The 17365-nt window shown below is 44.8% G+C and overlaps 2 protein-coding genes across 4 annotated transcripts in view; both read right to left on the minus strand.

Annotated features, from left to right (window-relative positions):
- The window catches only part of LOC134637827 (uncharacterized), a 49529-nt gene extending 43621 nt beyond the window's left edge, over positions 1-5908 (minus strand). For 2 of the 3 annotated variants that reach the window (XM_063488352.1, XM_063488350.1), the window contains exons 1-6: positions 5834-5908; positions 3221-3312; positions 2467-3096; positions 1977-2182; positions 1704-1821; positions 1259-1427 (exon numbers count right to left, since the gene is read on the minus strand). In XM_063488352.1, coding sequence (XP_063344422.1) covers positions 1259-1427; positions 1704-1821; positions 1977-2182; positions 2467-2958 — 985 coding nt within the window. In that variant the 5' untranslated portion in view covers positions 2959-3096; positions 3221-3312; positions 5834-5908. The remainder of the gene's footprint in view (positions 1-1258; positions 1428-1703; positions 1822-1976; positions 2183-2466; positions 3097-3220; positions 3313-5833) is intronic. The other variant, XM_063488351.1, reaches the window with a different exon arrangement.
- A 7091-nt stretch (positions 5909-12999) lies between these two features.
- LOC134637437 (uncharacterized) lies at positions 13000-17159 on the minus strand. The gene is made up of 5 exons (XM_063487859.1): positions 16655-17159; positions 15478-15692; positions 14553-14670; positions 14308-14467; positions 13000-14059 (listed from the first exon to the last, which is right to left on the minus strand). The coding sequence occupies exons 1-5, from the start codon at positions 17156-17158 to the stop codon at positions 14046-14048; spliced, it is 1011 nt and encodes a 336-aa protein (XP_063343929.1). The 5' UTR covers position 17159; the 3' UTR covers positions 13000-14045.
- Positions 17160-17365: the final 206 nt, after the last annotated feature.

Raw genomic sequence — 17365 nt, forward strand, 5'->3', positions numbered from 1 at the left:
AGAGGCAGATGCTATGGAGCATGAGGCTGGTTTTCACCTCACTAAGACAAGGAGACGTAGCAGGAACATTATTGGACACCGTGCCATAATCAGTGTCCCAGGACAACGTGGTGATAACATAACTATGTGTGCAGCTATAAGTCAAAATGTTGTTGTTCACCATCATGCAACCCTGGGCCCGATAACACTGCACACATTATTACATTCCTGGACACCTGACATGACATGCTGACTAATGTTCAGAGACCAGAGCAGACCAGATACGTCATCATATGGGACAATGTTAGTTTCCATAGGGCTGCTTTGGTCCGCAACTGGTTTACAGATCACCCACTCTTCACTGTACCCAACCTCCCCCCATACTCTCCATTCTTGAATCCAATTGAAGAGTTCTTCTCTGCCTGGCGCTGGAAGGTCTATGACCGTCATCCCAATCAACACATAGCCCTTTTACAAGCAATGGAGGAGACATGTGGGGATACTGACCAGGCATCATGTCAGGCCTGGATACGCCATTCCAGAAGATATTTTCCCCGGTGCCTTGGACTAGAGGACACTGCATGTGATGTAGACGAAACTTTGTGGCCGGACTCAGAGAGACGACATGATGTAGACTGATTTCTTTTTTTTCCTCAGAGAAATTAATATTTTGTTTTGACTTGTGTGAATAAACACCTGTACTTGAAGTTTGAACCTCTCTATGTTTACAGACCTGTGACAAAAGTATGAGCTCAAACTGACATGGCCTACCTTGTGCACAGAGAAAGCAAAAGCCAGATGTGTTTTTTACTCATACCATCAGTGTGTAGTTGGTGCATTGTGTACTTATTAATGTGATGGCTTGTGTTAACTGTTTGATACAAAAATACCATTTTTACAAAGGTTTGGAGAGTTAAGCAAGAGTTATTCGCTTTTACAAGAAAACTACAATGTTCTGCTGATTTGATGAAGGGTTTTCTTATTTGTGTGTAGAGTTTTGCGAAAATAGTCAATAGTTACAAAAAATGTGCTTACAGTTTTTTCTGATGGCTTGAGCACATTTTTTGTAACTATTGGCTATTTTTGCAAAACTCTACCGGTGATGCTGCAGTCGCTCAGAAAAAGGAGAATAAAGGTGGAGAAACCCCACAGACAGCCTCACTCTGTAGAGCCTGTTGATGAAGAAGGTTAATCAGGTGACGTTTACAGCTCACAGCTCATCGGCTGTGTCAGGAGGTGAAGCAGGAACTCAGCCTGTTATTGATTATTGATTTATTACCTCTGATTCTCTGCTGGAGTGAAACCTCCTTCTTCAGTGGCCACAAACGAGCGACCAGGTTTTGAGCATCCTCGTAATGTTGAAAGTCAGATTTAGGTGTGACTGTCACATCATCAGGCCAACAAAACGTGAGGTTCTTTCTCAGATCATCAGAATCAAACTTCAGCACCTGGAAAAGAAAATGAACAGAGAGAAAAAGACGAGCAACAGTTTTACACAAAAAACCTACAAAATGAAACTCAAACACAACTGAAACATTTATTTACAGTAAACATGTTCATTTATTCATCAAACCTCCAAACACACCAACTCTGGCAGAAACACACAAAGACCAAAAACTCAGAAAGACAAGAATCAAAAAGCTTCCTCCAGCTTTAAGATGATTAAACACAATAATGTTCCTGATGTTTCTGCAGGTGTGTGAGGAGGTGGAGCAGTGAGGTACCTGCCCACCCTCCACATGCAGGGCGATGGCGACGTGGTCCCAAACATAAAACTGTGGATCCTGAATCGGCCCCCAAGCTTCCATCAGGTTTTTGTCACGTCTTTGTAAAAGCACATATCTGAGAGGAAGCAGCGTCTGAATCAGCTCACAGTCGTTAAAGCATCAGGAACATCCACCAAATGTTGTCTGACTTCAGTAAATATAAAAAAACCAGCTTATTTTCTGAGTGTGTGTTTGTGTGTGTGTGTGTGTATTGTAACATCTGTTTCTTACTTGTGTGTCTCACACATGGCCTCGGGCCTCCAGGTGAAGCGTCCGTCCCTGTAAGCACAGACGGTGTTCGGAGGGTCATTCAGGATGGGATACTCAGAGAAGAGCTCGTCATTGGCTGAGCTGTGGACCAGCACAGCATACATCACTTCCTGTCTGTACAGTGAAGTCCTGAGAACACGCATGACGGGCGGGCGGCCGAAGCAAAACTGGAAAAAAAAACATGTTTTGATGAGAGACTCACACCAACTACACTGGACTTCATCAGTGAGCCGGGACGTTGTACAGACGTCTCAGTCAAACACATAATACACAAAATGTTCCACTGAGGTGAAGCTGACCAGCTAGAAACAGAAAATCATTGATTACATGAAGTAGTCAGGGAGCTTTTTCAGTCTGATGTGCTACACTGACAAAATCAAGTTTAAAAAAGTTTAAAAAATAAAACTTCCTTGAGCTAATTAATGTTTACTTAAACTGAAGGAGTCCGTACCTGCTTGCTGTAGGCCTCCAGCACCTCCTCCACCGTGAAGGTGAAGCGGTACGATCCATACCTGGACTTCTCACTGAAGGCTGGAGAGGAGGCAAAGTCCACCAGGAAGCCCTGCTTCCGCCGGGCCTGCTTCTCAGTCAAGTTTGGGAAGGCCTCCTCCAGGATCCTCCTCTCAGCTGACCGGATCTCCTCTGGTGACACAGCCAGACTCCACCACACCAGGGACAGTCTGTCTGGATCCTTTGAGCCGCTGTTTGGATCCTTGAAGCCTCCGTCATTCTTGATCTCTTCTAATCTGTATGTGTCGTGTTTCAGCCGAGACACATGAAACTCAAGTGAAACCTCTCCAGGTCCGGGGTACGGAGGGATGTCGTCTTTGTAGAGGTACTTCTTGTACAAATGAGTATCTTGAGCTTCCAGTTTCAAATCATTCAGCTTTAAATGCCTCGCTTTATAATGTTTTTGTTCTGTGATGTTTCCTTGTCTCTGCATGATCCGATTTGGATGATGTCGATCAAAAAGACCGTCCAGACTGTCAGTGTCACTCTCTGCTGATGTGGACAGCAGCTCTGACAGCTCAGTATATGTCAGGCAGTGTCATCGGCTGGTTATCTGGAAATAAAACTTAATCTTTGAACACACACACAATAACACACTGTTATTGTAATCAGCATGGTCAGCACTGGGTGTGAGTCACTGGATAAGATTTCTTAAAGCACCCAGGGGTGATTACTAATTATAGGAACTCACTTACAGGAGCCTGAAAGCTTTGTAGTAGTTGGATCCAGGAGGCAGACGCTCTTTCTAAATTTGATGATTAGGCTGAAGATTTCCTCTTTGATAAAGCTGGAAACACAGACAGTATGACAAGAAATGAAGTGTGGTGTGTGTGTGTGTGTGTGTGTGTGTGTACGGGTTCGTACTATCCTGGTGGGGACCAAAATCTGACTTTTACTATCCTGGTGGGGACTTTCTGCACCGTGGGGACCAAAATCCAGGTCCCCTTGGGGTTGAAAGCAATTTTCACACTCAAAATGCGGTTTTACTGTCAGGGTTACAATTAGGTTATGGTTAGGTTTAGGGTAAGGGTTAGGGTTAGGCATTCATTTTTAATGGTTAGGGTTAGGGTAAGGGGCTAGGGAAAGCATTATGTCAATGGGATGTCCCCACGAAGATAGCAAACCAGACGTGTGTGTGTGTGTGTGTGTGTGTGTGTGTGATTTCAGATGTTGTAGTTGAGGTGTCGAATGGCTTGATGGTAAAAACAGTTTTTAAGTCTTGTAGTCCGAGCAGACAGACTCCTGTAACGTCTGCCAGATGGTAACAAGGAGAACAGCTGATGTGCTGGGTGGCTGTGGTCCTTGATGATGCTTTGTGCTTTACGGAGGCATCGCAACAGATAAATGACCTGAATGGCAGGAAGCCTCATCCCAGTGATCTGCTCTGCTGCTTTCACCACCCTCTGTAGTGATTTGCGGCTGCTGGCAGAGCAGCTTCTGTACCAAACTGTAAAGCAGCTCGTCAGCAAACTCTCGATCGCACACCTGTAGAGATTTGAGGTGATGTTGGCGTTCATGACAAACTTCTTCAGCCTCCTCAGGAAGTAGAGTCGCTGATGAGCTTTCATGATTGCAGCGTCCGGTCCAGGAGAAATCCTCGGTGACATTTACTCCAAGGAATTTGAAGTTGTTGACCCTTTGGACCTTGACACGGTTGATGTGGATGGGCTGGTGTTCCCCGACTGGTTGTTTCCAGTAGTCCACTATCATTTCCTTTGTTTTGCTGACATTGAGAGACAGGTTATTATCCAGACACCACATGTACAGCGCCATCACCTCCACTACAGGCCGTCTCATCGTTGTCTGTGATGAGGCCTATGATGGTTTTGTCATCCACAAACTTGATAATGGTGTTGGACCTACGTTTAGCAACACAGTCGTGTGTGAACAGGGAACACAGGAGGGGGTTAAGCACACGACCCTGTGTTTAAAATAAGTGATGAGGAGTTGTGCTTACCAACTCTCACCACCCACAGTTCAGAATCCATCTGCGGATAGACATTCCCAGCCCAAGGTCGACGAGCTTCGAGGCAAGTTTTGGATTGACCTTTTTGAAAGACCATCTCACATCTTCTATTTCGAGTATTAAGGTTACAGCCTCACTGCCTGCCTGAGGAAAAAGGACTTGCTTTATGTTTTCTGCATCAAAATGAGCGCAGAAGTTGTTGAGCTCATCTGCAAGAGACACGGTGGACTGAACGCTGCATGCTTATTTCCAGTATAGCCTATAACTGAGTCTATGAATTTACTGATGTTGCGATCAGCTGCATTCTCAAATATCTGCCAGTCAGTTGTCTCAAAGCAGGCCTGTAAGACCCCCTCAGCCTCACTGTCCCATTTGTAAATGACCCTGGAAACTGTTTTGTCCTGTTTAAGCCTTTGTCTGTATGCAGGCAGCAGCAGTGTGGAACAATGCTCTGCACTGCCAAAAGCTAGACGGGGGAGGGGTTTGTAGCGGTCCTTGAATGGAGTGTAGCAGTGATCCAGTGTTTGATCACCTCTTGTAGGGAAGTTTCTTCTTGTTAAAGTCTCCCAACACAATAAAGGCAGCTTCAGGATTTTTGTAATCAAGTCCTCTAATGACGTCATACAGGTCGTCCATAGCCGTAGCTTTATCACCACGTGGGGGGATGTAAACAGCTGAAGGAGAACTGAACTGAAGGTCAGCAGCTGCAGTGTCTGAGAGCAGTGCGTTTTTAAGATACACACATCCATAGCCCACAAAGACTTAACCATGAAGCACACACCTCCTCCCCTTTTCTTGCCCGAGTCCTTCGTTCTGTCCCCCCGGTACAGTCGGGGACGCTGGGCTCCAGCCATGTCTCTGTCAACGCCAAAGAAGTTCCTGATGTCCTGTTTAACACGCAGTTCGTCCAGAGACTGAACTGTTGCGAGCAGGACGCTGGGCAGAGGTGTCTTCAGTACCACGATGTCGAAACTGCTGTAAAGTCCGAACTGGCTGATGAACGTCACTCAGTGTACCGAACACGTGATTGAGCCGTACGCACAGAAAGAGCAAGTAGTGAAAAATAAATAATAAAGTTTTGCTGAGATGACTCGGAGCTCTCTGCTCACTGAGTCCAAACATGTATTTTTATTACAAGTTCATCCCAACAGGCCTTTCATTACATGTGATCTCGTAGCTCATCGTCAAAGTAATGAATGTTGTTTAATTACACACCAGAAAGTCATTGTTACAAACAAATTATTACCAGTTAACAGTGTAAACCTGAGGCTACACACCAACACGATCCCCATCCCCACGATACAAACAAAGCTTTCCTTTAGTATTATCACTGTTATCTTACCTGCGCTCTGCTCCTTTCATGCAGTAAAACCAAAAGTACTGTCCGCGTCTCCTCTCCTCAACATCTGTGAACAGCTCCACCTTTTTACTCCCTCCGCCTCCTCCAAACGGAAATCAGCTGACTGTGTGTTTTCTTTCCGTCCGCAGATCATCCTGCGCATAACCGACGAGACTCTCTAACGACATACAGACACCTGTGTTAAAAAATACTCCAGTAAAAGTTAAAGTACTGAAGCAACTTTTTTACTCAAGTGAAAGTGAAAAAGTACAAGATCCGAAATGTAAGTAAGAAAGTAAAAAAGTTGCTCATTGAAGGACAATTTTACCCAGGGGCGGTCCTGGCCTGTTTGGTGCCCTGGGCGAACACTCCCCCTGCCCCCCCTCCCCCCGCCCACGCCCCACACTCACACACAGACCATACTGAACCATGCTGAATTTATGAATGTGTGTGTGTGTGTGAGAGAGAGAGAGGGAGAGAGAGAGAGAGAGAGAGAGAGAGAGAGAGAGAGAGTATGCAAGTGGCTAACAGTCATTATAGTTCCTCCTACATTGAGAATAGCAGACAAAACAACAATACAGCTCGTCCAATTAATGGGTAATTAATATTATGCTGAACAACACAAGATTCAATAAGTGGCTGACAAAGCTAAACAGAAGTTTTCCCAATCCCTACTAATGAATGTTATCTTGTTTCAGGATACATAATTCCTGCCATCATTCAAAGACACATCTGCTTACCTGTATCTTTTGCTCGTTTCTCCTCTTCTTTTCTCTTTTGTTCTAAACTGAGGACCTGATGGCTTTGACCTTTTCTTGTCCATCTTCCATCAGTAATTTTGCACTCCAGCAACACCCAACCCCACAACAACCTTAGTGCACAGATTCAGTTTGTATAGGAATTTTTTTCTGCGATTTCACACAACCCAGGAAAAATAATTAATACATAATGGGCTTGTATGCAGCTATTTGGAAGCAGCACGCCTCCTCCCATTTCGACAGGTTGTGTGTGAGCAGCAGCAAGCAGGCGTTGACAGAGACATTTCATTTTTTATTTTTTTATTTTGCAAGCTGGTTATTAGATGCCGCTCCAGCCAACCAGAGAATCCCCCGCTGCCCCGCCCCTCTCCTCCCTGTGCAGCAAGCATTAGGTGCACCTTGTAAAATAAGGGCTCTCTTACTCCTTGCAAATGGGCAATAGAAACCGATCGGTGCCTATGCAATCCCCAAAATACCCGGGCATGATGTCGGGGCAGCAACCGCCCATGTCGCCCATATCAAAAACCACCGCTGCTCATTTCCCTGAGTGTTCCTTCCTCCCAGTCCCCGTGTCATGTTGTGATGTCTTTGTCTCCCCTCCTGTCACACTCGCTCTGTCTCCCTCTTTGTCTCGTCTCCTCTTGGTTACGTTTCCCCTTGTGTCAGTCTATCTGTCGAGCCGTTGTGTTCTCTGTATTGATTCTTAGTTAGGAGCCCCATCTCCCATTTCTAGTTCCCTGATGTTATGTCGAGCCCGTGTGTCTTGGGTCTGCATCTCAGTATTTCCTGTTTTATTTTGAAAATCTTGCGTCCTATATTCAGTGTGTTCAGATTGCTTCCTCCGGTCCTGTCGTTATATTCATTTGTCCCAGCTGTGTTTTCCTTCCCTCGTCACCTTGGTTAGCCTGTTAACCTCCCCGTGTCTCTCCGTGGTTTTGGTTCCTTGTGTCCAGGTTTTAATGGTTGTTTGCTTTATGTTAGCTTTCCCAGTTTAGATGATTGATTAGTTTTGTATTGTTTCACCAGCCTTACTAAACGCCTCGCTTTTTGTTAATATCCAGTTCCATTTCCACACATGATTTGTCTGCATTTGGGTCCACAACTCTCAACAGTGGAGCGCAGACCTGTTGTGTTTCTTATCTTTCTCCATCTCTGAGTGAAGTTAGCTCTCTTTCTTTTGTCTCTCTGTGAAATACAGCAGCTGGACCTTTAGCTGCAACACACTGTGAGACAAACTGCACACAAACAGTTTGTGTGTTTGCTGATGTTTGTTGAGCTGATAGAAACATTTCTCCCTTCATTCTTCTTCTGTAGCCCCCGCTCGAAGCTGATACCACATACACCTGCACTGCTCCCAGTGCCAATAAACTGCGTCATTGTACCTAAAGATAAAGAACACATAAAAGTCCGTTTGATTCCAGTTTCTTGTGATCTGAATGTCGTTTGTGTCTCAAGATGATTTTATATTATTCTTGAGGGATACATCTGAGATATAGTTCACATCGAGAGGACATCGACAGCCTTACTACATGCATTACTGACTATATTAATTTCTGTGTGGATAACACCGTACCTACCAGGACTGTACGGTGTTTCTCCAACAACAAACCTTGGATTACCCCAGAAATTAAAGCCGTCCTCAAGCAGAAGAGGAGGGCCTTCAAATCCAAAGACAAAGAGGAGTTGAAAAGGGTGCAGAGAGAGTTGAGGGGACTGATAAGGAATGGGAAGGACAGCTACAGGCAGAAGATGGAGAACCAGCTTCAGCAAAACAACGTTGGTGAAGTCTGGAGAGGCCTCAGAACCATCTCAGGCCACAAACATCAGAACTCTCTGCCCGTGGTGGATGTGAGGTGGGCAAATGAACTGAATCATTTCTTCAACAGATTTGATTCAGCCATGAGGCAGTCTCCAACATCGGCTGCAGACTCACCCACCCCCACTGCTGCTGTTCCACCTCTGACACCTCAGACACTTCACACCTTCTCTATTCACCCTGCTCACTCCTCCCCACCCCCAACAACAGCATCCAATACACAATCAACACAAGGCTCCAACCTGACTCTCTCAACCACCCAGGTTAGGAGGGAACTGAGGAGGATTAATGGCAAGAAGGCAGCGGGTCCAGATGGCATCAGTTCGAGGGTCGTCAGGTCCTGCGTGGACCAACTGTGTGGGGTGATGGAGCACCTCTTCAACCTGAGCCTGAGGCTGGGAAGAGTCCCACAGCTCTGGAAAACCTCCTGTGTTGTACCAGTGCCAAAGACTTCACGCCCCAAGGACCTCAACAGCTACAGGCCGGTGGCTCTGACATCCCACCTGATGAAGACCCTGGAGCGGCTGGTCCTGGCTCAGCTTCGGTGCCTTGTGAGCTCATCACTGGACCCACTTCAGTTTGCCTACCAGCCTGGCATTGGAGCGGATGATGCCGTCATTCACCTCCTACATCGTTCCCTCGCTCACCTGGAGACCACTGGGAGCACTGTGAGAATCATGTTCTTTGATTTCTCCAGTGCCTTCAACACCATTCTTCCCACAGTCCTGAAGGACAAGCTGGAGAACTCTGGAGTGGACCATCACCTCACTACCTGGATTTTGGACTACCTCACCGACCGACCACAGTATGTGAGGACTCAGGGCTGTGTGTCGGACAGGGTCGTCTGCAGTACGGGGGCCCCACAGGGAACGGTTCTGGCTCCGTTCCTCTTCACCATCTACACTGCAGACTTCTCCCACAACTCCACCCAGTGCTTCCTGCAGAAGTTCTCTGATGACTCTGCTATAGAGATTGACAGACCACGTGACTTTCGCGCATTGCATGCCGGGAGGTAGTGGCAAAACATTCAAAGTACCGCATTAAATGCAAGCATTTGCAGCACCGCAAAACGTTTATTCTCCGGTTCCAATACCGTCTTGCTTTTTCTTTCCTCACCAAAAAAGGAATGTACAAAACGAAGGAGAACAATGCCGGACCGTACAAAGACAGACTCCACGAAAAGGCAAAGAAAAGGTACGAGGAAAAAATCAAAGGAGTGAAAGGGTCAGACCCTTACGAGCACACAGAGTGGACAAAAGACGTCAGCGTGCTGCCCAACTTTCACCACGCTCAGATTTATAATTATGCGGTTCTTGGAGTGAGTGCATACACTCATGAAGTTTTTAGTAACTTCAGGTCACTGCAACAAGCCCAGGTACAGTTTACCGACGGATGGGTACAGGACCTTGAAATGCACCGTGTAGAACGAAAGACCATCGTACAAACAAAGGTAAGTTTACCAGTCTCACAAATTGTCTTCATAAATACACATTCGTTAACCGTTTATTAATAGGACCTTTGAGCTCAACGGTAATTAATTAGTAGTGAAAAGAATTTCTGGTACGCATTACAGAAATGTAGCAGTGACAATAATATTGTATGCTGTAATCGTACATGGCAATTATTATATATAATATATTATATGCCCAGTCTGGATCGCATTCCAGCATTTCGTAGGCTGGTTTGCCTACAAAAGACAGCAAACATTACACACAGCCACAATAAACAAAGGAGCATAGCGCGATGATTTCTGTTCAGCGCCAATTAAGACGTATTAACTACCACAAAACACTTACCTTTGTGGAAAGTGTTTTGCTGCTTGGAGCAGACTAACATGTGAGGTGGAGTGTTTTCGAACGTTATATTAGGTCTTCTGATAGCGGCAATCCAGGCCATCCGTCGCCTCTTCGTGACTTCGGAGACATGGCTTGGACAATTTCTCTTCCACGCCAGAATCCGATAAAAAGCAATCGCATTTCCCGTCGACTTCATGCGGCTGTCGTTCGCCCGGCTTGTGCAGTTAATAATACAACAGCTTCTTGACATTTTTTGTTTCTTTTTATCGCTGTGTAACTGATTTCAATTGAAAGCCTGTGCCTGCTAGTACCTCTTGCCACTACTTCCCAGAATCCTTTGCGGTTTTACCCCTGAATGACGTCACATTTTCAATCTCTATAGTCGGCCTCATCACTGATGGGGACGACAAGGAGTACAGAGGACTGACTCAGGACTTTGTGGACTGGTGCCAGCTGAACTACCTCCAGATCAACGCCAGTAAAACCAAGGAGCTGGTGGTAGACTTCCGCAGGCACAAACATCCTCCACTGCAACCACTGAACATCCAAGGTATGGACATTGAGACTGTGGACAGCTACAGGTACCTTGGTGTTCATCTGAACAGCAAACTGGACTGGACTCATAACTCAGACGCCCTCTACAGGAAAGGGCAGAGCAGGCTGTACCTGCTGCGGAGACTCAGGTCGTTTGGAGTGGAGGGCCCACTCCTGAAGACCTTCTATGACTCTGTGGTGGCCTCAGCCATCTTCTATGGTGTGGTCTGCTGGGGCGGCAGCATCTCTGCTGGGACAGGAAGAGACTGAACAGGCTGATCCGAAGGGCCAGCTCTGTTCTAGGATGCCCTCTGGACCCAGTGGAGGTGGTGAGTGACAGGAGAATGGTGGCTAAGCTGTCATCCCTGCTGGACAACATCTCCCACCCCATGCATGAGACTGTGACAGCACTGAGCATCTCCTTCAGTGGGAGACTGCGGCACCCACGGTGTGGGACGGAGAGATTTCGCAGGTCTTTCCTCCCCACTGCTGTCAGACTCCACAACAAAGACTTTAACTGATCAAACACACACATCCACAAATGTGCAATAACACTAAGTGCAATAATCTTTTCTGGCATCGTTGTATTTTTACTCAGTTGTATATAGCATTTTTATCTTATTGTATATTTTATTCTATTTTATTCTACTGTATATAGTATTCTATTTTTATTCTAGTGTATATAGTATTTTATTTTATTCTATTCTGTACAGTTGTGTACTGTATTTATTCTTATTTTATTCTAATTTTGCTTCATAACTTTTGCACTGTCCACTTCCTGCTGTGACAAAACAAATTTCCCACGTGTGGGACTAATAAAGGTTATCTTATCTTATCTTACATATTATAGGCCAACAACAGCTTACATAACAGAAATCGCTTTTTGGCAAAACGCCACTTTAACAAAAGAGATAGAAATGATACTGCTGAGCCTAAAGAGACGAGTTTTGATAATGTAAGGAGTAGAAAGTAAAAAGTAGTCCAAAAAATAAATACTTACATACAGATACCTGAAAATTCTACTTAAGTACAGTAACAAAGTATTTGTACTTCATTACTTCCCACCTCTGCTGACCCCTACATGGCTCTTTGATACACACAACACAACATCAGTTATTGTGTTGGCACATTTAAAAAATCCCTGAGCACAGAAGACGTCCTCATTTCATTCTTCTTCTCTTGTGTTAACGAGTCCAAAGTCAGTGACAATAATCACCGAACAGGTCCAGAGTTTCATGGAGTTCGTTTATCTCTCATCGTGCTGCTTTGGAGGCTGGTGGATGTTTGCATTGATCTCTTGGGTGGAGCATCATTCAACCACCCGCCTTTCCTGTCGCCATCTCAAGGTTGTTATTTGTTAAACACTGCCTCTCCCACCAGCTGCATTTCTTGACAGTTTTTCAAGCTCGCCTCACCTGCAGCTGCAGATCCCCTGATAAGAGTTTTTCAGGCTCATTTCTACTTTTCTTTGTTCTTCTCACCAGGTTTAAACTGCAGTTCTGACTCAAATCAGCAATAAACCCACAAATTCTGACTCATTCTCAAACTCAGCTTTTATAGTATTACACATATTACTGGCCCAACACAGACACAGACACACAGTATGTGTGTCTGTGATCTTCTCTCTGATCTGAAGCACTCCTTGTCCAGCAGGGGTCTCTGAGGGCAGACAAATTTCAAACTACAACAATGACAATGTGACTGTAGGAGAGACCTGACCTCACTGATGGAGCCCCAGCTGCTGCTGGCATCCGTGATTCTCTTTAAACCAACCTAATGACTGATGGTAATCAGTGAAAATGAAGAGCAGTTAACCCCAAAACATTTCTGACAGTTTCTCAGAATTTCACCAAACTCCTCCCACACCCAGATTTTTGCTTCAACTACTGCTCGAGCTGCACTCTGCTTCTTCTGCCGGTACCGTCGACCCCCAGAGCTCAGAGATCAGGTAGATCGTTCCTCCCAGTCACAACCCAGTCCCCATTATGAGCACCTTCCAGGAGCCAGAGAAGGCTGAGTGCTCTTAGCTATGTGTGGTAAGCCCCGCCCACAGGTCCAACCTCAAGGTGCGGTCAATCAAAATAGATTAATGTCTCAGAGCTTTTCAATATTATTCTAGGAATATAAATAAACTAACCTTTGTGTTTATAATTAATTGTACCATTGTTCTCTTAATAAATACAAGGATTCAGATTCAAAAGAACTTTATTGTCTTATTGTATAAAAAAGGTAGAAATTTGTGTGAAATTCAAGCACATGAACATGAGAAGCTGCAAAAAACACATAATCATACGTGTTCATACCCACAGGGACATAATTATGTATCTGTGGTATTACAGGAAATCGCATATCTGAAATCAACTAATAAAATGCAAAAGCGAAGCATGTGAAGCAGTTTTTCTGTCTCCGCCCCTCCACTGTTACGTGTATAACCTCTACCATGATGGAGCATAGAAGTGGAGAAACCCCACCCACATGAACCAGTGTCGCGTTTACATGTAACAGACGACCAATCAAAGAAGCTGTTTTAAATTGTATCTTCAGACACTTTGTTACCAGCAGTCTGGAAAGCATCTGATTGGCCAGAGTTTCAGTTTTCAGCACGACAATGATCCCAAACACACTGTCAGTCGTGGATCGGCCTCCTCAGAGGAAACATCAGCATTTTCAAAGCAGTGTGAGATCATCTTTGTATTTCTTTAGCACCAAATCACAACAACAGTAACCTCCAGGTGTTTCACACTGCAAGGTAAAGACCCCACAGTGATACTGAGAAAACCCAACAATCACATGACAGAAACATCCAAGGAAGAGCTCTGAATGAATTCAGGATTCCTGAGAATAAAGGTGGTCACACCCACAGGTGAGTTTAGACCCTTTATGGGGGTCCTAAAGCACCCCTAACTTTCACACAGCACCCATAAAAATAACTACAGTAACAGTTGTAACAATAATAATACTGTATTTAGTTTTACTTTCTGAAATCGTCATCTAATCTTAAATTTGCCGACTGGTCTCCTGCAGACAGGACAGAGTGAAAACGGTCCAGTGTTGCTGATGTTTTAGTGTGACAGTGCGCTCACACAGAGGTGCTGATGCTTCAGCAGCGCGGCTTGTCATTGATAGCATCAATAAAGCTTTAAGGTAAAAGCAGCTCTCTCACTAGTTTGCTTCTTATCGAGGTGCCTCAAGCTTTTTGCACAGCAGTGTGTACGTTTGGTCTCTTTAAAAAAGGAAAAAGTAAAAGTTTGCAGAAGTTAAATGCACCGGGTCTTCAGGCTTCTTTAACACTGCTGTGGGGTTTTCTTCCCCTAAAGAGAGAGACCTGTGAGAAGGAGAGAGGCAGAGGAGGAACTGAGATGGAGGAAAGAGGAAGCCAACGCTCGAGGAGCGAAAACTGCAGTTCCTCTAGTGACCACTAGAGGCTGGTTCAGTCCCCATAGACTCCAATGGTAAAATGTTCCAGCAGAAAAAAAACAGGCTGCCTGATGTAATAAACTATTAACTATGTGGAGTTGAGTTTCTATCATATAACTTTAAGGTTTGTAACTGAGAGTTTTATTGATTTATTACCTGCAAAATTCTTCTCCAGTGACGACTCGGGCCACAGACTTTCGATCACACTTTGAGCTTCCTCAGAATCATCAAAGTAGAATTTCGGTGCGATGGTCACATCGTCTCGCTCACAGAACTTGAGGTTCTGTCTCAGTCGATCGGAGTCGAGCTTCAGCACCTGAAAAAGAAACAGAGGATAAATGAACACGTCTGTGCAGCTGGACTTGTAGCAATGCTCGACGTGAAGATCTGAGCGAACGTACCTGTCCGCTCTCCACATGCAGGGCGAGGGTGACGTGATCCCAAACATAATACTGTGGCCATTGATCCAGCTCCCAGGCTTCCATCAGGTTGTCCTTAGATCTGTAGTTCAGCCGATACCTGAGAGGAAGCAGCGTCTGAATCAGCCCACAGAGGTTAAACTCCATCACTGCACCTCACTGAGGCTGCTCAGGTCAGCGCTGAAGGTGAACCTGATGCTCGTGCGGCTGCATGTAAAGACACTCTGAGTGTCCTGAAGTCACGGCCTGGTTTTTGTTCAGCATCAGTGTTTGTCTCTCACTAACTCTGAATTACATCACAGTTTCAGTAAAACTGGACCCGTGTACTGTCTGTGGCACAGGAACTAGGTCCTCCTTTCACCATCATCTTCTCTCTGTGAGTCTACGTGTGTTAGTAAGTTTATTCGATTGCTTAGATTCTGCAGGGATTCATTAACGATAATAAAGTTATTTTACAAATAACAGACAAATCAGCTGATTCTGAGTCAGAGAGCAGCTATTTTTTAATGTGTTTAAACTTGGAGTGGCATGACATCATACACAAACACTTGTGTTCAGTAAACCAGTTTGAGATGATCTGAGCTGTGTGACATGGCGTGTTACCCTGCTGGAAGCAGCCAATCAGAAGATGGCACCGTGTAGTCGTGTGAGGACGGTTGTCTGGGAAACTCCCAGCAGATGAGCAGCTCCTGAAACACCAACCGCCATGCCACACTCTGAGTCAGACCTTCCCCCTCCCATCCTGATGCTCAGCTTCAGCAGGTCGTTTTGATCATGTCTACATGTCTAGATGCACTGAGCTGCTGCCACACGATTAGATGTTAGATGTTTGAGTAGGTGTACCTAATAAACTGGTGGTGAGTGTGTGGTTCGGTGGACTCCATGGAAATTTTTATGTGTTTCTTACCAGTGTGTTGCACACATGGCCTCTGGCCTCCAGATGAAGATGTTTTCTTCTCGTCTGTAAGCACAGACGGCGTTCGGGTCGTCATCCGGCAGCTCGGGGTACTCGGAGAAGCGCTCGTTATCGTGTGGGCTGTGGACCAGCACGGTATACACCACTTCCTGTTTGTACAGGGAAGTCTTGAACACTCGCAAGACGGGCGGAGCACCGAAGCAAAACTGGAGACAAATAAACAGGTTTCAGTGGAGGGAACGCTGCACACCACGCAGAGATGTGACAATTTCTCAACTTAGAGCTCTTTGTTGGTGTCAGACTGTTTTGTGAAAGGCTGGTCACAGATTTATAATCTTTGCAGCACTGGTTCCTCCCATGTGTTTGGTGCTTTTGGGTCAGGTACAAAGACCAGACTGAGAATGAGTGAAAAAGCAGCCAATGTCTAAATAAAACCTCTGAAAGGAAATCTGTAGAACTCTTAAGATATCACAATCAAGTCTGGCTGCTTGGAAGCAAAATGTAAAGAAGACTCACCTCTACACCGATGTTATTACACGGTAATAAAACTACACCAAAAAATAGACCTTATATACAACAAACTGAAACTTAACGAAAGGAAATTTAATGAACATGAAAAACTAAAGTAAAATAAATTTACAAAGGAAATGTTTTTGTTTTGTGATTTAATACTCTGGTAAAATCACAAACTGCCTGATCAGGTCAGATGGATGTTTTTATGAGGCTTCTCCTTATATTTGAATATGTATGCAGATAAATTACATCTTCTGTGGTGTTTTCAATAAATACAATAATGAGTATTAAAGACTAAAACTGAGACCGAAACTAATAAAACTAAATGAAAATGAAACATTTTCAAACTATAAAAACTAAACTGAGACCAGCAAACCGAACTGGAGACTTCATGAAACTGAAATGATTTAAAACAAAAAAGTCAAAACGAAATCAAATTTAAAAAACTGTAATAACTGAAATAATAATGAACTACACTGTGACAGTAAGCACGTGGTCAGCAGAGTTTTGACGGGCTGTAGGTGCTGGATGAACTGAACACTTATGAATAAATAAAATTCAGTTTGTAATGAGTCAGCGGGCCTCTCATCAGTGTCTGCAGCAGCATTATCCAATGTTAGTAAGTGTTTTAAATTTAAACTGAAGGAGTCCGTACCTGCTCGCTGTAGGCCTCCAGCACCTCCTCCACCCTGAAGGTGAAGCGGTACGATCCATACCTGGACTTCTCACTGAAGGCTGGTGAGGAGGCGAACTTCCTCAGGAAGCTCTGCTGCCTCCGGGCCTGCTCCTTGGTCTGGTTTGGGAAGGTCTTCTTCAGGAGCCTCCTCTCAGCTGACCGGATCTCCTCTGGTCCAACAGCCAGACTCCACCACACCAGGGACGGCTCTTCAGGGTCCTTGACGCCTCCGTGTGGATTCTTGAAGCCTCCATCCTTCCAGATCCAGCACAGTGACCCTCTCTCTGTGTCGTGTTTCACATGAGACACGTGAAACTCCGGCCGGGGGTACGGAGGGATGTATTTTTTATTTTTGATCAGGTACCTTTTTCTTTTTTTATCCAGGTTGGAATGTCGAGCTGCCCATTCCAGCTCCCTCAGCTTTAAGTGTTCACCCCTTACAAAATATTCTCTATAGTCTCTGCTGTTTTTTCGCGTATCCATGATGAAATGAAGGATGGTGGCGATCATAAAAACTTTAAGTACCACGCCCAGTAACTGAAGCCGGTAACAAGAAATGAAAGTTAATTTTTACAGGTTTAAAGGGAAGTTTAAGAGTTTATCAAGTATTTTATCTCGCAAACAGACAAACAGACACTCGTTTTAATATACATTTTCTTCTTTTTCTTTTATTTTTAATTCATTTATCGT

The sequence above is a fragment of the Pelmatolapia mariae genome, linkage group LG10_11 (assembly GCF_036321145.2).
Source record: "Pelmatolapia mariae isolate MD_Pm_ZW linkage group LG10_11, Pm_UMD_F_2, whole genome shotgun sequence".
In the NCBI taxonomy this organism is placed as follows: Eukaryota; Metazoa; Chordata; class Actinopteri; order Cichliformes; family Cichlidae; genus Pelmatolapia; species Pelmatolapia mariae.